Genomic DNA, 24,824 nt, shown 5'->3' on the forward strand with positions numbered 1-24,824 from the left:
TGGTATTTCAAATACTACTACTGTGAGTAGGATTTATTTTAAGAAATGAATGACAGCCGATACAAAATGTTTGCCTCCGAGAAGTATTTCACACTTATAAGGGAAAGGGTAATTAATATTGAACATTTTCCTTGTTCAATGTTTCTAATATTTATAAGGGTTTCGTGTAAGTTTCATAGTCACTAAGCAGTTTTGAAAGGTAGGCTTCATGACCCCTTTGACTTCATGCTTTCAAATGACATGACAAATTATTTTATTCAAATTATGTTTTCCAAAAGAGAGGGTTCTGTGCTAGTCGTCTTTGAAAGTTTTCATACCTAGAAAAGAAAATTCAGATTTATGTAAGAACAATATCAACCACAATTTCATAACTTACCAAAAAACTTTTATTAAAAACCATTTTTATGTCACTTCAGAAAAACTATGAGAAAAAAAGGTAGAAAGGAACCCTGGAAGTCATCACTTATAAAGAGCAAGAGCAGTGACCTAAGGTGATATGGGATTGACAGCTCTTGAAGAGAGTAGCAATCACCTCAACTTCTGCAATCAGACAGATCCCATGTTAGTTAGAAAGTCAAGGAAAGGAATCACTGCAGAGACTGCGGATCCCTGAAAAGGATTTGCTCAAAGCCATAGCAGTACTGGGACCAAAAACAAACCCATTTTATTCTGGGGCCCATTGTAACAGCAAACTACCACCTCCTACAAAGCTTCCTAAACAGCTCCACACTGGGACACTCAAAGTGAAAAGAAATCCCTACAAAATATAGGAAGTCAGAGAAAAATATTTAATAGTCATATGTTCAAGGTGCACTGCAAGTCACATAATGCCTGCCTGGTGTGCTGACTTTAAATTTTGCTTGTTAATATTTTTGAATTATACTTATTTCACTTGTAAGAGCATTCTGCCTGCACACATGTATGCATACCGTGTGTGCATGATATCTGCTGAGGCCAGAAGAGGACATCAGCTCCTTTCGGAACTGGAGTTGTAATCAGTTGTGGGTGCTGGGAAGTAAACCCTGGTTCTCTTTAGGAGCAGCCAGTGTTTTTAACCACTGGGTCAGCTCTCCAGCCCCAGAGAGAAAATGCTTTGACCTACCATCCTAATATCAAGATAGTATTTCTAACTCAACATATACACAATGTCTCATGCCTAATAGTGATCTATAAAACAGAGACAATTATCTTTCCCTGTCTTTATGAATTCCTAATGGATACTGTGAAATAGGATATTTAAGGTATGAAGTATTCCAGATCTGAAGACTACAGAACATACACATATGTTGGTATCCACGATAAAAGACTATGTTTACTTCTCAAAGATGAAATACCTAGTTACTAAAGCCTTGATTCTAGAGATTGACATTGTCTCATACCATTTCAGAACCACATTTGCTGGAATGAACATTTCAGATGGATTTGGTGTCATCTGGGCCTGAGAGAGAGCAAATGATGAAGCAAAATTGTAGAAGTTGTCCAACATCTTCTGTGTGAACTGAAAAGTTAATGATTGATATTAGTGAATCACATTAAATATTTAGGTTAGACTTTAATATTTTTATTTAAAAATATTTCTGTATTAACTTGGTTGTAAGAAATATAAGTTCTAAGACAGCTGGGTGTGGTGGCACACACTTTTAATACAAGCACTCAAGAGGCAGTGACAGGCAAATTTCTGTCATTCCAGGCCAGCTTGATCTACATAGTTTTGGGGCAGCCAGCACTAGACAGACAGAGTCTCTGTATTAACAATAGATTACATAATTGAATAAGATCTAAGACAGTCTAGTGAGGGAAGTTTAGGGTAGTCATAAGATGATACTGGTCTGCAGGAGTAAAGGGAAAGTCTCCCTTCGAACTTTTTCATCTCAGTGTCTGTGTACCCCTCTAACACATCTCTCCTCCAGTCACCAGATTTTCTCATATAAGGTCTATCTTAACAGAAATATAAAAGCTTAACTATCATTAGAAAAACTACAGCCAAACTGTGACAATGCATGCCTTTAATCCCAGCTGTCAGGAGGCAGAGGCAGGTAGATCTCCTAAATTCAAGGCCAGTCTGGTCTACAGGGTGAGTTCCAAGACAGCCAGGGCTACACAGAGAAACCCTGTCTGAAAAAAATAACAAAAAAAGAAAAGCTACTGGATACCATACCATTACTGTAAGAAAGCAGGATGGTGACAGTATTATTCCATTTCTTCTACTTGTTAATCTGTCTCTGTTCACTGACCCTAAAATGATCAAATCTGCTGATATCCTGCAAGTGTCCGTAGTATAAATGAGAAGTAAACTCATTAATTCTTCATAAAAACCAAGTGGTCTTAAAGGTAATGAACCTAAAAGTAAAGAAATTAAAGGTATACTACTTTGGGCTCACTCAAAAGTCTTCCAGGCCACAGAGCTGGCTCAGAGGGTAAAGTAAGGTGCCATGTAAGCCTGATGGCCTAAGTTCTAACCCAGGAACCCAGAGTGGATGGAGAGAACCAACTCAAAGTTGTCTTCTGACTTCCACAATCACCATGGCATGCATGCACGCACACACACACAATAATATATTTAAAACAAATGATCTTCCCAGCATTACTTTCTCAAAAATGTTCCTAATGTATCTTTTTCACAAGAGGAATTATCTTACTGGGGTTTTAAAATCTGTTCATTTCATGAGACAGATCTACCATTAAGGTATTATTAATATCAAGAATTAGTGATAGACTTAGTAGACTTCCTAGGGGAGGCCCTACCCTCTTCGAGGAGCAGATGGGAGGTAGGGTGAGGGGCAGGAGGAGAGGAGGGAGGGGGAACTAGGGTTGGAATGTAAAAAAAAATAAATTTTAAAAAATATTTTAAAAAAGAATTAGTAAGGTCACTAACCAAAAGATTACTATTAGAAACAAAATTTTCTTGCTGTGGTGGTGGCACACGCCTTTAATCCTAGCATTTTGGAGGCAGAGGGAAAAGGATCTAGAGTTTGAGGCCAACCTTAGGTATAAGTTCTAGGACAGCCAAGGCTCAAAAACATTGTCTCAAAAAACAAACAGAAATAAAAAAGAAAGAAACAAAGTTCACATCAACCCTCCACACCAGCAACAGGACTTCTCTTTTCTGACACAGACTGGCAGACAATGTGTAAAGTAGGGTAACCAAGTCTCCCCAAAATTAAATGCATAAGTTCAAAGCTACTGTCAATAAAATTCTAATGAAGTTTTTCACAGTGTGACAAGGTGACACTGTCTGGAACTCAACAAGGTAATTAAAATGATTAGTAACAATACCTAGTCCTATCTGATGATGAGAAGGAACTTGGACTATTAGACATTAACACTTTACTAGCAGCTGGTCAGTGGCAGCTTACAACTTTAATCCCACCACGGGAAGCACGGGAAGTGGATAACTGTGGTTCAAAGCCAAACTGATCTGTGAGTTCGAGGCCAGCCAGGACTACATAGTGAGATCTTATCTAAAAACAACAACAACAACAAAAAAGAAAGAAAGTAAAAATTTCTGCAAAGAAGCAGACAACTAAACTACCTGGAGGAAAAGAGTCAAAATATACTTGAGTATATGTGACATAATACAGGACAAAGGTGTTATTAGTCTGGTGGGATCTAATTTATTTAAACAACAATTTCCTGGGGGGAGATAAAAAAAAACAACACCCCAAAAATAAATAAATAAATAAATAAATAAATAAATAAATATGAATAAAAATAAATTCAGCACAGAAGAGTAATAAAGGTACTTCTAGAAAACAACCCAAACAGATTACATAAAAGACTCAAATCACCATAGGAAAAAAAATTTTTCTAAAAAGAGCAAAGACTTTGAAGAATGGTTCCAGAAGAATGTCAAAGTGGTCTGATTTATACTTGCAGACTCTGAGCACAAATTAGAACTGGAAACAAAAATGTATGCAAGACAAGAGACAAGGGAAGGAGTAAAATGAGAGAATGTCTACAAAGACAGGTATTTATTTTGTCTACCTCTTTGTATCTATTGTACTTAAAAATGCTTGACACTGAGTAAGCACATAATACAAATCTGTGGAATACATAACTTATTCTCTGTACTTTATATTCTTAAAATATTTCATAATAAAATGTACAATGAAATTACAAGTGCTTTATTTAAAAGCATTCTCAGACAGGAGAATGGTGGCTGTCAAGGGTTAGGGGACACAGGGAGGTGTTGGTCAAAGCATACAAAGTTTGTTTTCATAAAAATAATTATTTATTTTATGTGCATTGGTGTTTTGCCTGCCTGTATAGATGTCCATGTGAGGATGCCAGATCCCCTGGAACTTGAGTTACAGACAGTTGTGAGCTGCCATGTGGGTGCTAAGGATAACCACTGAGCCATCTCTCCAGACCCTGTGTACAAAGTTCATGTACAACAGAAGATTATACATTGAAAATATAATTGAAATCTAAGACATCAGCTCTTAAGTATGCTTATACAAGGAAGAATGCAACAACACAGACATGTTACCTAGCTTTAGTTACTTCACAAAGTATATATATCAAAGCATTATCTTAAACATCTAAAGATATACAATTTTGTCACATACCATAATGGGGGAGAGGGCAGAAAAAGGGATGAAATATGTATGCATTACCTGCGTGAATGAGTCAACCGAGGACACAGCAGCATTGCCCACAGGAGTCTGCTGAGCCAGACTGTCCAACAATTCCACCGAAATGCCAATCTGAGCAACAGATGGAGTTCGTGCAATATTCATGGCTCCAAACGGGTGTTGGCTTCCTTCTCCTGAAAGAAATTTATAGGTGCTACAAATTTCAAACTATCTTGATTGAGAACTCTCTCCCTAATTTAACACATTAAAAAGTATTAAGCTTTTCTTTATGATTTTCATAACTAAGGGATGTCCCTGTTCTGCTATCTATGACAGCTGCTTTGGACTTGAAGGCCTGATGCCCACTTCAGGTCCAGTTCATAACTCTACTGATAACACTCATCTGAAAGGAAATTCATGCCAGCTGTCCTTTGATATGAACACCCTGCTTTCTCTAACTCAAGTCTCCCCAGGAAGTCATCCAACAACACAGAATCAATATATGCACCTTATAGCTCTCATCAGCACACACCAAAGGAAAAAAGTCTCATAAACCAGATCTCTAACAGGTCCTGTAACAGGTGTGCTAAGTTCTTTTTAAATGACTGGTAAAACACCATACTTCCTTTTGGTCCTTAAAAACAGTTCAGAGGTTGATACTTACTTGGGGAAACTCATTTGAGGGGATGGTCATCTAAAGACTCAGGATCTAAGATTTTTGCTAACATAGCAACTTCACTCTCATTCTAGAATGTATTTCTCTTTTATCTGCCCTTGCCTTTGTCTAGCTATGAAACTTCCCATCTATTTTTCTTTTTACCATTATGAACAGTCTGAAAAGTATGAATTCTAAATTCTGTTTAATCAAAAGCAGTCATGAAGATTATGTCATGTCTCCAGTCTCCTTTTATATTTCCTTTAAAGATGGCATAACTGCAACAGGGCATAGTAGCACATGCCTATAATCCCAGCATACTGGGTAAAGAGGTATGGATCTCTATGAGTTTGAGGCCAACCTAGCCTATATACTGAGTTCCAGGACAGCCAGGACTACATAGAGAGACTTTGTCTCAAAAATAAAAAAAATAAAAAAAAAAAAGAGAGAGAGAGAGAAAGAAAGAAAAGAAAGATAAATTACATATCAGAAAGTTGCTCTATGAAGATTACATGTCAGTATAATGCAAATCTGGCTCACATTCCATTTTGTATGAACTGGGACCTAAGAATACAGCTTAAATATTTGTTTAAAGTTGTTTAAAGAGAAATATGCCATAGAGACCACCTGTGGTCTAGAAAGACTAAAATATTTACTATGTGACCCTTTACAGAGAAGCTAGTTAACCTCTGCCATGAGCAATTCCATCATTCTTCCATCTTTCTTATTACATATTAACCCTTTTTAGCATTGTTAAAAAAATAAGTGATGAGTTGAAAGTAAAATGATTTCTTGAGTGAATGCCACAGTGTATGAGATACTGGTATAGTAAACACAGCCTCAAATACAGCTTAGATTTTTAAAATGACCCACTGGACTTCTATAATTGCAAGATAAAAATAAGCTTCTACTCTATTCAAAATGTATATAAGGGGTTGAAGAGATGGCTCAGTTGGGAAATTGCTTGCCTAATAACCATGAGTACCTGAATTTAATCCCTAGCATGCACATAAAAAGCCACATATGGTAGTTCACACCTGTAATCCCAGCACTGGCCAAACAACCTACCCTACTTGGCAAGACCCAGGTCCCAGTGGAAGACCCTGTCTCAAAAACCAAAGTGGACATCTCCTAGGAGCAACACCCAAGGTTGTATATGTAAAAGTTCCCTCCATTCTTTGAAAGATGCCTATAAAAGAATAAAATCATGAAATATAATTCATCTAATTAAGTGCTCAAGAGAAAAACTAAAAAGCTACAAGTCCACCATTTTCAGATATTGAATTGTATGTGCACATAGCAGCCAAAGAACTGAAAATTCTTATGGTAAAGGAAAGTAGTTGCCACACAGTAACATCTGAATATGACAATGTATGCTACAAAGTTACATGAAAACATCTTAACAGCATTCTCAGTACTGAACAGAAAGATTAGAAATCAAATGTATATATTATATATTAACATACAATATATATCTTTTACACATTAATATATAAAATATATATTTAAAATCTGTTTTGATTATTAATAGGAAAAACAAGCATGAACACACATTTTTCACTAACAGTTTCAAAAATTATATTTTAAAACTTTATTGTCAGAAAATACATTAACTTACATAGTAATATATTCGATGTTTTAACATATCTGCATTTTGATATTTTTAACATACCTGAATTTACATATTTACAATATACAGAAATAGCTAAACTCTACCAAGTTAAGAGATATTAATAGTTCCTACTCTCAACAAGCTTAAACTCTTAACTGAGGCAATACTGTCACTTAACTATTCTGAACAAGTTTCATTATCTGGGTGATTTCTGGTTTTGTTTTTGGAGACAGCATTTCATGTAGCCCAGGCTGGCCTTGAACTCTTGATCATCCTCTCTCTCCCATCAATATGCTGAGATTAAGGAGATGAGGGGATATTACCATTTTCAGTTAATCTGGTGATTTCTAATACCTCATCTAGCACTGGCATTTTACAACTCTGTAAGAATAAAACAATTTACTGAAAACCAACTGTGTCATTTTACATCTTATGTCTAATGTATTTTCCTTATCTTATATCTTACATTTAATGCTTGCAAAACAACTTGCATTGTAGCTATTATTTCCATTTTATGTGAGTTCTCCTCTATGGTTAAAACATCTTGGTCAAAAGCACACACCTAGAATTAGGTGTTGTGGTGGCACATGCCACCAGTCCCATTTACTTGTGTGGTTGATTGAGGCAGGAAGATTCCTTGAGCCTTGAGATTTGAGACCAGTTTGGGCAGCATAACAAGACCCCTTGGCACTTGGGCATGGTAGTATGCACTTGTATTCCTAGATGTAGGATGGTTTTTAAGTTTAAGTCCATCTTTAGCAAATAGGGAGTTTGAGGCTACCCTGTGCTACAAAAGACCATCTCTCAAAACCAAAACCAAATAACCAACAAAAACCATGAAACTGGAGACATGGCTCAGAGAGGAAAGATCTGAACTAGACCTAAGGCTGTATGTACCTAATAACCACAACATGGGGTTATGGGGTACAACATACAGATCTCTGGAGCTCTCTAGCAGGTAGTGTTCCAAGTTTGGTAAGAGACCCTGCCTTCAAGAATAAGGCAGAGAGCGAAAAGCACAAGTCCTACTCTGGCCTCCCAATATGAGCCCAGGCAAGTGCACACATGCCCCATACATATATTCACTTGTGTGTATACATATACTCTCTCTCTCTCTCTCTCCCTCTCTCTCTCTCTCTCTTTCTCTCACACACACACACACACACACACACAAGGGGAGGGGACAAAAACAAAGCCTATGGCAAAATAAATAAATAAATAAAAAGAATGCACAACCAGTAACGAGCACCAGGAATAAAACAGAGAAGCCCAACTCCAAAGTCACAGCCCATTCCAGGTCATTATTCCACCCATTTCTATCATATTGTTTGGTAAGCACTCTAAGTCATTTTTTTTAAGCCTTACTCATAATGAAACCACTCAGTGGCATGAGTGGGAAACTGTGGGAGGGCACAAGGTTCCATTCCAATTCACCAGCCCTACTACTTACCCCCCAACCCCTGAACACAGACTAATAGTGGCATCTTGAGTTGGCTTCTGTCCCTTCTTGACAAACTCAACCCAATTTTAAAACAAAGCTATAGTTTGTGTAAGTGTCCTTCTGACAACTGAACTGACAAGAGATCATTTACACCAACCACATATGGGAAAAGCTAAGAATAGTTGTTAAAATATAGCACCAAGCCCAAAAAGAAGAGCAGAATTATATAAAGAAGCAATCAGGGCCAGGTGTAGTGGCATATACCTTTAATCCTAGCACTAGGCAGAGGCAGATGAATCTGTGAGCTACAGACCAGCCAGAGCTACAAAGGGAGCTCCAAGCCAGCCAGAGCTACATAAGAAGACCAGGTCTCAAAGAACTGAAAGGAAAAAAAGAAAGGGGAGGAGGGAGGAGAAAGAAAAGTCAAATGAAGATTTATAAACATTTTCAGTCTTTTTCATAGGTATTTTAATCTAACTGCTATGAAAAGACAAAGGGAAATTAAGCAATTGTACCAGATCAGAGACTAGAGGTGTAACACATATGCAATGTATGATCTTTCTTGGGTCTTAGATGAAAGCCAATGGAACAGGTACAATAGGCATTTTGGGGACAAATGACTAAACTAACACAGACTGCAAATTAGGTGTGAGTACTATGTTTGCATTAATGTTGAACTTGGTTATACTATGTTTCTAACGGCAATATTATGCCATGGACCTGCTTATATTCAGGAGGAGCAAGAAATAGTAAATACAACATATTCTCAAAACTTCCAGAAGAAAGCAAATGTGTGTAAGGCCAGTGAATTTGCTCAGCACATAAATGCACTTGATTCCAAATCTGACAAACTGAGTTCAATACCTGGGATCTCCATGGTGGAAGGAGAGAGGCAGTACCCAGCTTCAACATATGTAGCATGGCACACACGCACATGCATATCTCTCTCTCTCTCTCTCTCTCTCTCTCTCACACACACACACACACACACACACACACACACACACAAATATATGCAATCTGTTTGTACATAGATAATGACAAATATGGCAAAAATGATAATGTGGGGAAAGTATAAGGAATCTCTGTACAATTCTTATAATCTCTATTAATTTCTGTATTCAAAATAGTCTTAAATCTGATGCAGGATTAGGAATGTAACTCATTAGGGATAAGAGCTAGTCTCACATTCATCTCTCCCTTTCATACACACACAAACATCCCTAATATAAAAAAATTATAAATGAGGTTTTTAAAGATTTATTTATATGTGTATGTGTGAGTACCTGCATATAGGTCTACCATATGCATGCAAAGAGCCCATGGAGACCAGAGCAGAGCATCACTTCCTCTAGAACTAGAGATAAAGACAAACTGGGAACTGCCAGTGGGTGCTGGGAACTGACCCCAGGTGCCCTTAACCACTGAGCCTCTAGAACTGATATTTTAAAAACTTGAATTTCAAACTAATAGTATCTCACCATCATTTAGTCAAAACAGTATAAAGGAAACTCAACCTCAAGGTACCTAGTTTACTCTGAAGGCCTGGAACACAAAATATAATCCTTCTAATAACAACATTTATAGTTCATAAAATCCTACTATAGTAATTATTCATATTTATTTTCTCTTATGCCACAGGCAATTTGAACAACTATTTCTTATTATTTTATTAAGTATAATCACATATTAAAAGTGCTGCAAATAAATGGATGGAACTAGAAGAAATCATCGTGAGGTAACCCAGTCACAAAAAGAGGAACATGGTATGTATTCACTCATATATGGATTTTAGACATAGAGCAAAGGATCACCAGCCTACACTGCCAGTGAAAGTAGGATACAAGAAGGACCCTAAGAGAGACATGCATGGTGCCCCAGAGAATGGAAAGGGACAAGATCTCCTGAGCAAATTGGGAAGATTGGGGTGGAGGCAGTTAGGAGAAAGAGAAGGAGAGAAGAGGAGGGGGAAAGAGTACATGAGGAACAGGAAGATTAAGTCAGGGGAAGAATAGAGAGCAAGAAAAGAGATACCATAATAGAGGGAGCCAGTATAGGTTTAAAGAGAAATCTGGCACTAGGGAAATGTCCAGAGCTCTACAAGGATGACCCCAACTAAGAATCTAAGCAATAGTGAACAGGCATTCTTTAATGCCCTTCCTCTATAATGAGACTGATGACTACCTTATATGCTATCCTAGAGCCTTCATCTAGTAGCTGATGGAAGCAGAAGCAGACACCCACAGCTAAGCACTGAGCCGAACTCCTGGAATCCAGTTACACAGCGGGAGGAGTGATGAGCAAAGGGGTCAGGCTGGAGAAACCCACAGAACAGCTGACCTGAACAAGGAGGAGCTCATGCACCTTAGCCTGATAGCTGGGAAACCAGCATAGGACTGACCCAGACCCCCTGAACGTGTGCGTAGGTTAAGAGGCCTGGGTAGTCTATGGGGCCTCTGGTAAGGGATCAGTATTTATTCTAGTGTATGAATGGACTTTGGGAGCCCATTCCACACAGAGGAATAATCTCTCAGCCTAGACACATGGGGGAAGGCCTAGGCGCTGCTCCAAATAATATGGCAGACTTTGAAGATCCCCATGGAAGGCCTCACCCTCCCTGGGGAATAGAAAGGGGATGGGATAGGGGACTTGTCGGAGACAGGGGAGGAGAGAGGAAGAGGGTACTGGGATTGACATGTAAAACAAGATTGTTTCTAATTTAACTAAATTTTAAAAAAAAAAGAGTAATTAAGCAGACATTCAAATGAATCCAAGTCAAGTATATTACATGTGTCCAGATCTTAGTTTTGCTCAAAAAGAAAAAACAAAAAACAAAAATCACTCATATGTGGATATATACATACACCAAAAAATAAAATTAACCATGTAACAACAACAACAACAAAAAAGTGCTGCAAACACAATGAAAACTTTGTCAATCTATGTAAGTGTTTTCATATCTGACCTAAGGTCCTACTCCCCCACCTGCTCTTCCAATCTTGGTCTCTTCTGTTTCCCATTCTCCATATAATTCTCCACTGCAGATGTCACTGGAATGCTCCCTGACTGAGGCATTGCGCTATTTCCTCCTTGTCTCTTGAAACACTTTACAAATAGTTAACCTACAGAGAAAAGGAAGGTTTGAAATTGAACTTTGTGTGTATGAACGGGTACGTGCATGTGGCTTCAACAAACTCTTTAGATAGTATATGAACTCTGCAAACATTTATCTTTGAAGGACAAACTCACATAAATATGAGTAAACATACATATTGATATATTTTTTTCTCTGAGTACTTATCTTTGGCAAGAGAAACTGCTTTCTACTTCTAAATTCAGAATCAAGATTTTAATTCATAACTTAAAAAATATCATACTCATACTCCTGATTTATCACAACCCAAAATTTAACATTATTCACAGCTGTTACTGGTTTTACCAGATGTTCAACCTGAATCAGTTTTCAGTTGACTCTGAATGCTGAAAGCAGTATCAAGTTTCCTGAAGATTCTTAAAATTAATACCACAAAGGACAGATATTACTTTTAGACTCAGATATGGCATTTAAAGAAACAAGTGAAAAAAGTAATCATCACTGTTGGTATATATGGAAATGGATTTTGGGTTCATAGAGTACCTTTTATGTCAATGAGATAGCTACACAACACCAGGCTATGGCCAGTAAAAGGACTTGAGGAAATTAAAAATGTAGCCCATTAAGAAAATCCTCAGGACACCCTGCACCCTGGAAATAAAATGCTGTGGTAGGCCAAATTAAGTCAAAACAAAAGTAAGTAAATAGCCTTTCTGTTTATGGTTTTTTTTTTTTTTTTTTTTTTTTTTTTTTTTTTTTTTTTGAAGTACAGTTTCTTTGTATTGCTTTGGAGCCTGTCCTAGAACTAGCTCTGAAGAACAGGCTGGCCTCGAACTCACAAAGATCCGCCTGCCTCTGCCTCATGAGTGCTGGGACTAAAGGCATGCACCACCAATGCCCGGCTTCTGCTTATGTTATGTGACTCTGAAAAAATGTGAAATTTTAAGCTTTGGAGAAAACAGGCAGAATATCTTAACAGAGCACCTGGCTTCACACTGCCTGATGTCTTGATGCCTATCAAGAACAGCAGTGATGATCAGGCATGGTAGCACATGCCTTTAATACCAGAAAGGCAGAGGCAGGAGGGTCTCTGTGAGTTCAAGGTCAACCTGGTCTACATAGTAAGTTCTAAGACTATGTAAGCCAAAGGTATGTAGAGAGATTGTCTCAAAACACAAAACAAAACAAAAACACCAGTGTTAAACTTTAGTATAAAAACAGTGAGAATTTAAACAAATATTTTTAATTCAAAATTATTTTTGCCCTCAATTTGTCATTATATTCAAAATTTTACTAAATAAACTAATAAGCAAGGAAAACTGAAGATATTATAAAAGCTACCAAATTTCACTTCATAGCTGTCAACATGTATAGAAATTTACTTCCATAGTATTAATTCATGGAATGTTGTAGAAAAATTTAAAAACAAAAAATGTGAAAGACAGGAGAAAAGTAAAAATAAAAATGTTAAAGTAAAGCACATAAATACTAACCCTGAACTGACCTAAATACCGTATTAGAGAGCTGGTGGTTGTAAGAATAATTTCAGCCACAGTGCCTGAAGCTAACAGCAAGTCTCTTCCAGTTTGGATGCTCATGGTTAGCTTTGCTCCACCTTATCAAAGGAAGACTGTGGGCTTGAAGAAGTATCTCAAAGGTTGCAAAACAGGAATCTATCACAAACCTGTGAACCTTTAGATTTTAACACTATATTTCCTGTGAGACTATCTAGCATACAGAAATTTAAGAATTCTAATACTTAGACTAGAGAGATGGCTCAGCAGTTAAGAGCACTGACTGCTTCCAAAGGACCCTGGTTCAATTCTCATCACCCACATCTCAACTATCTGTAACTCCAGTTTCAGGGAATCTGACACCCTTACATACATTCAGGCAAACACCTATGCACATAAAATAAAATAAATCTAACTTTATCATTCAATGTTAAAACGGACAAGGTCTCTAAATATTTAAGCTGCTTGAATTGTTTCTAATAATGCATTACAAATATTACTTAATTTCTTTTTAGTGACTAAAATAGAAATATGTTAAAATAGAAATATGGAGAAACTATTTTTTAAAGTAACAGAATAAAAGAATCTGTTAATTATCAAAATGAAAATAATGATCAAACATTACTCATTAAATTCTAAAGGTGTCATTAAGGAGCCCTAACTGGCCTGTCTCTGAGTGCTGGCATTAAAAGTATAAGCCAACACACTGAACTAATTTCAGACAATTTCAATCTAACTTCAAAAAGAGAAAATGAGGACATTATATCATTAATTCCTAAAATTTCAATTACAGTGATTGAAGTAGATTAGCTCATGTTTTTACTAAATTTTCTCAGACTGAATGAAAATAAACCAGTAAGAATGAATAAAAAAGTGCCTGCGTTCCTGATTCTTGAGTGCCTCCCTTTGACAGTACTCTAAGTAATGACACCCCAGGGACAAACTCATGGGCCTGGTTATGATGAGGAACAAGCATGCTGTTTGCCTGCCATCGGCTCTCACAGCCACTTTCAGTGCCACCAGAACCCAGCTTCCTCAGTCTTCCAGTGAGACTGAAGAAGAGCAGTCTCCAAACCCTCCAGATTTTGAGCATTTCAGAACTGCTGAGACATCCAGCCCCACGACCTGAGAAGCTGCCAGGTTCTTGAACTCTCCAGCCTGAAGACAGCCACTGCTGAACCTCCTAGCCCCATTGTATAAGCCAATTCAATAGTCCCTTTAATAGCATATATTCATTTTCTAGTTCTGATCTTCTCAGATATCACAAGAGGAAAAGGGAATGTGGCTAAAAACAAGGCAAAATGGACAAGAGAGAGCACTTTCACTGTTCCCTGTTCCCATAGAAAAGGGACAGTGAAACCCATTATAAGCCAGGCATCCTTGTTCCCCAATCCATTATTCCTCCTCCTATACTGCTTATTTCTACAAATACACCTGATCTTTCCATCATTTTCTAACTAAAGTTCTATTTAAAAAAAAAACAAAAACAAACAAACAAAAAAAAAAAACAACAAAACACTATGATATATCTATTTCCAGCAGAGCAGTGATGGTGCATGCCTTCAACCTCAACTGACACAGGTGGACTTCTGTGAGTTCGAAGACAGCCTGGTCTACAGAGCAAGTTCCAGGACAGCCAGACCTGTTATGTAGAGAAACCCTATCTAGAAAAGAAAAATTATTTTCATTATTATTTCTGTATTTTTTAACTAAATAAATACAGTCCAGTAAGATGGCTCAATAGGTAAAGATTCCTGCTGTCAGGATAACAACCCAAGTTCCATAAACTGTATCCACATAATGAAGAAGCCAAATCCCAAAAGTTGCCCTCTGACCTCTGCACCTTTATACCTATACACATACAAGTACATTAAAATTTAAGTTAATAAATACTAATGTATGTTTATATATTACTTTAAAACAAAAAGCAGGAAAAATCTCAAATATGTATCAAGTGAACATGCTCAATGACAGACTAATTTGCTCTTGATTGTCTTTTAAACGTACTGTAACTACTAGACATCTATTTACCAAGAATTAAAAAAAAAAAAAAAGGTTTTCAAAACATACTTTGTACTGGACACAAATAAAAAACATAATCCATAGAGACTATACCAAAAGGGTAAACTCCTATTAAATAAACATACCACAAAGTGAAAAAGTAATCAAAGATGGAGAAAAGGGTATTTTCATACCATTCTGAGAACTCTCAAAGCTCTAATTTCCTGAAGTAGCAGACTCCTATAATCTGCACCTGGGAGGCTGATATATTGAAATCTCAAGTTCAAAAAGTTCCTAAACTATATGCCAAGTTCTCCTGACTGAGGAGAAAAGGAAAAAGAAGGAAGCAGGGAAGGGGGATCTAAGGAGCTGAGCTCATGAAAGAGCCAGGTAGGGGTGCATGCCTTTAATCCCAGCACTCAAGAGGCAGAGGCCAGCCTGGTCTACAAACCTAGTTTCCGAGACAGCTAAGGCTACACAGAGAAACCCTGTCTTTGGAAAAAAGAAAAAAAGAAAGATTTCTTAGTAGCATTAGACATTATGAAAATGTTCATTAAAAACACAGTAAGGTACTACTTCTAAAATATTAGCATGGTAAAGACAGATCATACAAGGGCTGGAAAGAATGTAGAGTAGTTTCTTCAACAATAAGGTATCCAGTACTGGATCTTCTACTCCTCGGTGCTTTCCCAAAAGAAGTAAATGCCTTACAAAAGTTCATATACACATTTATAGAAAATTTTATTTTTTATTTATACTACAGTATAGGTATTAAGGTCAGAGGTCAGAGAACAACTTGCAGGAGTCAGTCCTAGAACTTGAATTCAGACCATCAGGGTTGATGACAAGTGCCTTTATCTATTGAGCAGCTTTATTTTATGATGCAATCAATTATCTAGAAATAGCCCTAATGCTCATAGGGAACAATGAACAGCCTGACATGATGCCACACACCTTTATTCTCAGCAGTGAGTTCAAAGCCAATCTGTTCTACATAGTCAGTTCCAGGCTAACCAGGCTACATAGTAAAAAATAAACAAACAAACAAACAAATGGCAATATGTATGTGTTCAACATCAATAGAATGCACTGTCAGGGTAATCAGTTTACATTAATGTGTGCTTTAAAAAACAATAACATACAAATAATTCAATGGTTCGTAGGAGGAAGGTGTCACACTTAAGCTTTGTATGGCATGAAATTCTATTAAAAGAGCTTGTAATTCAACAATAACAAGAGGAATGAACTAGTGATATACACAATAATATAGAAGATTCCAAAATTAGTTGTGCTCAACTAAAGAAGCCACCTCCTGAAAAAGCACACACTACATGACATTATTTACATAATTCTAGAAAATACAACTTATTTTATGATTTCAGAAAATAGGTCAGTAGTTGCCTACATTGGGAAGGAGATACAGAGAACAGATACAAAGGAGAAGCAGGGTCTACAGGGTGAGACAGCAGCACCAGACAGTGAATGAGTAAACAAGAACAGACAGACCCTGTCACCAAGAAAAAGGAAGAACTTCAGAAATCTTGAGAAGGTGACAAAGTGGCCAAAAAAAGAACAAGAAATGAAAGAATATGCAGTGGAAAGAGGTAGAGTATGGACACAAGTACAGAGTTCTCATCACAAGGTGAGGTAAGCCTATCCACAGGACAAGTACGCAGTTGCACAAGTCTTAACTCCAGGTAAGTGATGTGGTGTTAAGTGATGGCCTCTGTGGGGCAGGTCAACATTGTGGTCCTTGGCCTTGAACCCAGAGCCTTGTACATGGGACGCAAGAGCTCTGACCACTAAGATATACATTCCTTGCCTCCTATATAGATGTAAGTATCTTAATTACTCAACTGAGACACAGTATGTCTATTTAGAAATTCAATTGTCTCAAGTTAATTCTGTATGCATTTCTAGTACACAAACTCTGGAAAACATCAAACAAGTCTGTCCTTCAAGCACATTACAAACTGCTGACCTATACTAATAGTATCCACTCAAGTTATGATTCACACCTATTCTTGCCATACACACTCTTTGCTTTGTGCCATTCTGAACATAGCACATTCTCAAATTCTGACTTACCCCTTCACCTAAAAATTGTACCTGTTCTTAGAAAAGAATGCCAATAGGTCTCAGGTCTGACAATCTCTTCCCAAGAGCAATAATTCTATCTCCTCCAGGGAACTCCCCCAACCACTGGAGCTCACTACCTCATGCTCCCCAGTACTTTTTTACAAACACTCACAGCTACATTTATTTTTTGTTTTATTTTATATGTATTGATGTTTTGCCTACATGTATGTCTGTAGAGAATGTTAGATCCCTTGGAACTGGAGTAATAAGACAGTTGTTAGCTGCCATGTGGGTGCTGGGAATAGAACCCAGGTCCTTTGGAAGAGCAGTCAGTGCTCTTAACCACCCAGCCATTATTACAGACAAGAACTTGTTTTTAAACTCGCAGAGGAGGCACCTATTAAGTATATAAACATGTTCATGTTATCTATGCTGCCTAAGTCAGCTTTCACTTGGCCTCTATATGTAATTTCTATAAGAAATACATTGAAGAGGTTTTACACACCTGCATTTAGACAAAACTTCAGCAGGAGCAAGTGGTATCCAATCAAAGCTCATTTTCACATTTCTTCAAAAACTACTTCAAAATGTTAAAGGAAGATTATATCTCCTCATTGTTAACAGAACCAAAACAAGAATGCTAGAGAAAAAGCTAAAAACTACTGTACATGCATGCTCACATGTGTGGACATGTGGGTGTACATAATCACATATACAGGTATGTGTATACACAAGTATGAATGCATTCAGGTGTACATGTTCAAGTACGTGTGTGAGTGCACATGTACACATGTCTATAGAGGCCAGAGGTAATCTTCAGAGTTATTCCTTGAATCTGTCCAATTTGTTTTTGCCAGTTTGACTAGGCTGGGTGGCCCCAGGGTACACCTGTCTCTGCCTCCCTAGTGCTGGGATTATAAGCATCTACCACCATGTCTGACTTTTTACATGCTTGTGGTCAGGCACTACCAACTGAGCCATAAGAATTCAATTTTTAATGAAGGAAGAATTCCCATTTTATTTTCTATACAATTGTATTTTTATCTATTTATATTTAAAACAGACATGCACAGCAAAATGTGGGGGTGGGAGGCTGACTACCTTTCTTTATTCAGGAACTCAGAAAAGTCAAAAGAGTGGTTTCCCTCAGGGCCAAAGGACAAGAAGGGGGGGGGGGTGCCCAAGAAGCTTTCACTTCCTACATGAAATGTTTCTGTATCATCTAGAAAAAGAATGGTATAGACTACCTGTTACTTAGAAAAATATGGAGGAACCTTAAAAGCTATATTTTGTGTTATGCTAGTTAGGAGAAAGCTTAACTATGACACTATTAGAATATTACTCTTACCAGATTTAAGACCTGATATTTTGAAGATGGCACTTGGCTTCCCATTCGTGACAAATCCCAGGAGCTGCCATACTGGCACTCCATTTGAATCAGGATAGGAAAAGTAGACAGATCCTCCCATCCCCTCAGGAAACGGGATTGTTCCCAGCATAAAAACCACAACATGGTTGATATTTTCATAGTCAGGCAAGTCAAAAACAAACTTATCCTCTGCCACTTGCTGTGCGGCTGTTTGCACCTAGAAAATAAGAAACCAGTCTTAGTTTGAGAATGTGATGAGTTGCTCTAACCTTTAAAACTGCTGCAAACTGTCACCTGCACAAGGTCACTAAGCTTAGTTGTCCTAACTTTCTAATTATAAAACCACCACATAAATATGTCAAAAAATAAAATCCAAAACCACATACTTAGCCTTAAAATACTCATTTAATCTTTTCAAAATACTTCTACATTCTCTTGGAAACTCCCTAATGGATTTTTACTTACAAAACCAATAACTATGGTTTAAGAACACTATGAGATTGAACACCTGGTGGCACATGCTGTTATCCCAGGACCTGAGAGGTCATTCATTCTCACCTATATAGCAAGTTTGAGACTGATTGGCTTACATGAGATGCGAATGTGAAAACCTTGTAAAAATAAAAGTGTGTTCAATTTAACACCACTAGGTTTTATCCTCAATTCTTAAGGACAGAGGGTCAGGTAATTAAAATGGGTACTCAGTATACTAAGATTCTAGATTACCAATTCAGCCACTAAAATTATTTGTAACCCAAGCCTTGTAGGATTTCTCCAGCCATTCATCAACACTCTCAGAGGAAGAACAGCAACCAAATACATTAAGTTGCCTTATGAAAAACATTTCCAGCTAAGATGGAACAAGGCTATGTACTGCCTTCTTGTTTCCATACCCATGTTGTGACAAATGTCCTTTTGGCAACCTATTTACTGCCATGTTTTTCCACTTTGTGCTTTTGTTTTATGATTTTTATACTTAAAATGGTTGTACTTTACAAAGCATTTCCAGTATTTCTACTTATAAGATGGCTATGAAATGCCTACATGAAAAAATTGCATTGTTATATTTTTCTTCAGCTATGAGGTATAATGGTATTGGGCCATGAGTTGAATATTAATCAATCAACAATTTTTGTTGAAAACAGGATATTCAGGATCTTGCTATGTAACCCTGGCTGGCCTAGTACTGACTATGTAAATCTCCCACACTCCCCCCTGCTAGCCTGGAACCCACAGTAACTCTTCAGCCTGAAGTGTTACGACTGTGTTGTATATTATCACTCCTGGATCAATAATACAAGTTTTTAAACACAAATATATATATATATATATATATATATCTCTCAAAATAATGGCATGATTTTAAAAAAAATACAGAAATCAAAAGGTTCTCAGGAACATAATCCTGCTATTCAAGTAGTTGCAAACATTAGCATTTACCATTTAACCTTCAAACTAAAGAAAACTTAGTTTATGGGAAGAACAAGAATTGGTAATTAACCAGGTTTGGTGGCACATACATCTGGGAAAGAGAAAATCAGGAGATCATGGCCAACCTTGCCTATATAGCAAGTTGGAAGCCACCCTGGGCTAAATGAGATCCTGCGGATTGTACATAAAGTTCTTTGTTATATACTAATATTGCTATATCCATATTATCACAAGAAACAGCAATTCTGAGAGTACTCAAGTATTTTTAGCTTATATAAGTGAGATTTTTTTTAGTTTTTTTTTTTTTTTTACTATAATTGCTATTCATCAAAACAACAAATCTGCATCATTACAATTATTCTGTTTGGTAATTTACTTATTGAGGTAGGCTTTCTCTGGGTAGACCCAATTGCCCTGGGACTTACTCTGTACACCAGGCCTGCCTCTGCCACAGTGCTAGGATTAAAGGCCTGTTCTACCATGACTCTCCTGACCCAAATATTGAATTCGTAATATCTGATGCAACTAAAGGTGTTCAGTATTTGTTGCTATTTAAATGCTTACTTTTTCTTCTCTATAATATTCTGTCCTACCAATACAAGAAACCTTAAAAACCAAATTACTACTTAACTCCATCTATAAAAATAGTATAAAGTTCTTAAACTAAACCTCAAGATGTCAAGGCTGAGTTATCAGGATCTCACAGGCCATACCAGCCTCAAATTCATTATATAAAGAGGATAACCTTCAATCCTAATCTTCTGCCTCCCAAGAGGAAGGGGGATATGGGGAGGGGTGTCAGGTTTATAAGTATGTCACTATACAACTAGTCCTGAGTGTTTTAAGGTCAAGCTCTGATTTATGTTTATGAAATTTATTGAGCCAACTTAAAATTTTCCACCATTAAAAAAAAATAAAAAAAAAAAAAAAAAAAAAAAACACCAAACCTTCCTATAGTACTATTCAACTTCACCAAGTTTTTTCTTGAAAGGCATGAGAAACTATGGTATTCACAGGTCTTGAAATAACCATAAGGCAAAGTATTTGTTTCAACTTTTATTGCATAGGCAAGAGACACTCCATAAATTTGTACCCATATTCCAATCTCCCTTTCTAAGATAGGATTTTATGCACGTGACCCAAGTTGGCCTTGAGTAAGACCTCTAATTCCTTGGTCTCCTGTCTCTATCTCCCAGGTGCTAGAATGATTAGTGATGACCCACCATATCCAACTAGACATTAATACCTCACCTTAATTAAAACAAATGAAAAATGGAGTCAGAGAAGTTTCTATTTTTTTTTGGGGGGGGGGGATAATTTTCTCTTTAAAGAAAAAAAAATCTCATGGCTGGTTGTGATGCCAAAGGCTTTTAATCCCAGCCAAGAGAGATGGAACTCTGAGTTTGAGGCTATAGAGTAACTTCCAGGACATCGAGGGGCTACACAGAGAAACCCTGTTGAGAAAAAAAGGAAAAAGAAAAAACTCAAATAATGAAAATTGGAAATTGGGTTGGTAAGTTTCAATAGGTGGATTTCCTGGCAAGAGAAGAATGTAGCTAAATTCTGAGATGTTAGTAGATTTGCTCCTGCATTTTCATTTATGTCTAATGACACAATTTAAAGACAAATATCACCTCCCAAAATATCCGAAGAAATACCCACTGGGTACAAATTTGATGTTGGGCAAATAAAGCAAATATAACTCTAAACTCCCTTCCAGATTAGTCCACATGACACAGATTCTACATAGGCTTTTTTTTTTAATTATGTAAAAACATAATTTTTGTTGTTTTGTTTTTGTGGTGAATGGTGCTAGGGTTTGAACCCAGTCTTGGGCTTATTAAACAAGAATTTTCGAGCCAGGTGTAGGGACACATTTCTTTAACTCCAGCACTTTTCGAGGAAGAGGCAGACTGATCTCTGAGTTCATGGCCAACCTGGTCTACAGGGTCAGCTCCAGGTCAGCCACAGCTACACAAACAAAAACCAAAAAAGGTGTTTGTGCAGATTTTTTTTAAGACAGGGTTTCTCTGTCACCCTGGCTGTCCTGGAACTCCTATCTCCCCCCCCCCCACACACACACACACCCTTTTTCTTTGAGATAGTTTTGTAACTGTGACCCTCCTCCCTGGCCTTTTGAATAGCTGGAGTACCAGGCTGGACTTTATTAATGACAAGCATCTGAGTCCCACATTCATCTCAAATTGTTCCTTTCATCTTCCAACTCCAGAGCTGGGGCATTCCAAAAGTAGATACCAGTGTTACCACCACCCCGCCTCCCCAGGGGCCTCCCATCAGCTAGAGACAGAAAATAAGCTTTCGAACGCTAACCACGTGGTTTCCTAAGAGCGCTTGTACAAAACACATTATCAAAAAGCTGGTGAAAACGGATTGAGAGCAGTAGAGAGCTTTGCCTACCACGTGTGAGGCACAATTTAACAAAGAGGATGCAATATTTAACAAAGCAGGGAGAAAACAAAGCAAAGAAGCGGAGCTCTGAAGGTAAAGTCTCAAGACGGGAAAACAGAGTGAAAGCAAGATTCACTCTGAATTATCACCCAACAATTCCAGACATTCATTTCATTCTAACGTTCTGGAAAAGCAAATGCATCTCTTTTGACCAACAAGAAAGCATTTCACTTGAATCCTTCATTACTTATTACAGATATGGCTCGCACTTAAATTTCAGTCATATCTATTAGTCAACTTCCAGTTATTTTACGCATAATTTTACACGGGGTGGAAAATTTTAAATTGGGTCCGTAAACTTCAGAAAGGGGTCCCTCCAAATACACCCAACAGAAACTTATTGCCCGGGCAATTAAAAGTCCCTGAAAAACACTTAGCTTTCGATTACAAATCTCAGCTTTACTTCTAAGTGGGATTATCAATTTAAGGGAGTATTTACACTATCTATAGAGTGCAGTTCCTGAACTGCAAAGGAGTTACCACGGTTACGGCGAAATGCTAAAAATAAACGCTGAAAGAACGAATAATTCCAGCACTCAGACCAAGTCATGGAACCAAATGTGCCCTCAATAATATGCAGTAATATCCTGACAACCATTCAAACACGTCCCACTCCCCATAGCACACGCCCAGGCCCGGAAAAAAAAAAAGACAATGAGTGGGTTTCCCCACGTTCCTGGCACCGTGCACCGTGCCGGCACCCGGCTCTCGGTCACCGACCCTTCCTGCCACGACCCGAGCCATCCTCACCAGCCTCCCCGCCACCAGGCAGCCAAACATGGCAGCGCCCTCAGCGCCTCTGCTCGGCCAGCGGGCACCTCAGGCCGAAGACCGGGAATTCCGCATCCACTATCCTAATTGAACTCAAGAACCTTCCAGAATTTGCAGGACGGAACGTGCTCCTCCACTACATAGCAACACAGGAACGCATTCTGGTCTGGCGACCTCTGACCTCCCTCCCTAACCTGCACGCCTCTCAGGGACGAATACTTCCGGGTCTTGCACCCATTTCCTCCTTCTATGGGAGTAAGGAGAAGCCGGCATCGTACCAAGACTACAAATCCCGTAGTGCTGTGCGCCTACCTTCGGAGAGCTGAGCCCGGAGAATTTGAAAGTACGTGATTTCCGTGCTTGTGTGAGTCAAAATTTCTAAATGTGATGCTGAAAGGAGATGTTTCTGAGGTTTGCGTAACATTTTAGGAGTAACAAAGTGCCTTTACCAGAATCACTTCACTCAGCCTCCTCCCTACAAAAGCCATATGGGTAAATATTATTTCCATTTAATACGTGAGGAAAACTGAAGTTCAGCATGACCAGCCCTGAAACTTGACCAAGTTGAGAATTTTGTCATCCAATTCCTGCGTTCTTTCTGTCAAATACTATGTCAGAAATGATTCTGTGTGTGTGTGTGTGTGTGTGTGTATATGTGTGTGTGTATGTATGTATGTATGTATTTTTTTGTTTTTGTTTTTGTTTTTGTTTTTAGCTTTTCGAGACAGGGTTTCTCTGTGGCTTTGGAGCCTGTCCTGGAATTCGCTTTGTAGACCAGGCTGGCCTCGAACTCACAGAGATACATCTGCCTCTGCCTCCCGAGTGCTGGGACTAAAGGCATGCACCACCAAACAAACCCCCCCCCCCCCGTATAATTTATTTTTATCTCATGTGTGCTCGTGGTTTGCCTGCAGGTATGCCTGTGGGAAGTCCTCGGATTCCCTGAAAGTTACAGGCAGTTATGAGCACCATGTGAGTGCTGGAAATTGAGCCTGAGTCCTCTGGAAAGAAAAGCCTTCTTGACTACTGGGCCATCTCTCCAACACTTCTGTAATTTTATCTCTTTGTTTTTATGGCATAGTCCCATTATATAGCCTAGGTTTACTTCAAACTCATGAACCTCCTTCCTCCCAGAGCCATGAAGGATTAGAAGTACTAACTTTTTCTCATAAGTACTAATTTTAACAAGTAGTTGTGTTATTTTCTTGCTTTTATTTATTTTGTTTTGTTTTTTGAGACAGGGTGCTTCTGTGTAACAGTCCTGGCTGTCCTGGAACTCACTCTGTAGACCAGGCTGGCCACAAACTCACAGAGAACCTGCCTCTGCCTCCTCCCCCCAAGTGCTAGGATTAAAGGCATTCACCACCACCACCCAACCTCTTGCTTATATTTCTTGTAGAGCTTTCCGACTTCACTTTTTTTTTTTTTTTTTTTTTGTTTTGTTTTGTTTTGTTTTGTTTTTTCTTTTTCTTTTCTTTTCTTCCCACTAATGTGCTGTTCAACTGTGGGCAAGGTATATAACAGCTTCTTCACTCATTTGCAAAAGATAGGTTTAGCTACCTATCTTTCAGGGTTGTTGTGAGGATTAAATGATAATTTAACTGATAACTGCTACTGAGAATAGTGTCTGGTGGTGCTTAATTGGTGGGTGTTTAATGTAAAATGCTTTCTTTTTCGAGTCAGGTTTTGTGTAGTCTGGCTAGCTGAAAACTTAGTATGTAGTCAAGATCTTGAACTCCTGACTCTCCCTCCACTTCCCAAGTGCTGGGAATACAAACATATACCACCATACCTGGCTTAAATCTCTCTCTCTC

General features: G+C 38.0%; 1 protein-coding gene across 2 annotated transcripts; it reads right to left on the reverse strand.

Annotated features, from left to right (window-relative positions):
- Window positions 1-23,220, reverse strand: Hikeshi (heat shock protein nuclear import factor hikeshi). Of its 2 annotated transcripts, none has more exons than XM_051192196.1 (5): window positions 22,990-23,220; window positions 18,319-18,556; window positions 4,617-4,768; window positions 1,380-1,498; window positions 1-317 (listed from the first exon to the last, which is right to left on the reverse strand). In XM_051192196.1, the coding sequence occupies exons 1-5, from the start codon at window positions 23,017-23,019 to the stop codon at window positions 263-265; spliced, it is 594 nt and encodes a 197-aa protein (XP_051048153.1). In that variant the 5' UTR covers window positions 23,020-23,220; the 3' UTR covers window positions 1-262. The 2 variants fall into 2 exon arrangements, with proteins under 2 accessions (XP_051048153.1, XP_051048154.1); XM_051192197.1 differs by having other exon boundaries at window positions 23,058-23,219.
- Window positions 23,221-24,824: the final 1,604 nt, after the last annotated feature.

Source organism: Phodopus roborovskii, unplaced genomic scaffold (assembly GCF_943737965.1).
Source record: "Phodopus roborovskii unplaced genomic scaffold, PHOROB, whole genome shotgun sequence".
Taxonomy (NCBI): Eukaryota; Metazoa; Chordata; class Mammalia; order Rodentia; family Cricetidae; genus Phodopus; species Phodopus roborovskii.

Bases quoted from the DNA above. Each gene is read 5' to 3' on its own strand.
- Hikeshi (XM_051192196.1), bottom strand. From the start codon at position 23,019: ATGTTTGGCTGCCTGGTGGCGGGGAGGCTG. The intron at 4,769-18,318 runs GTAAGAGTAATA...AATTTCTTTCAG, and splicing joins AATATCAGGTCTTAAATCTG to GAGAAGGAAGCCAACACCCG. The intron at 318-1,379 runs GTATGAGACAAT...TTTCTTTTCTAG, and splicing joins GCAAATGTGGTTCTGAAATG to GTATGAAAACTTTCAAAGAC.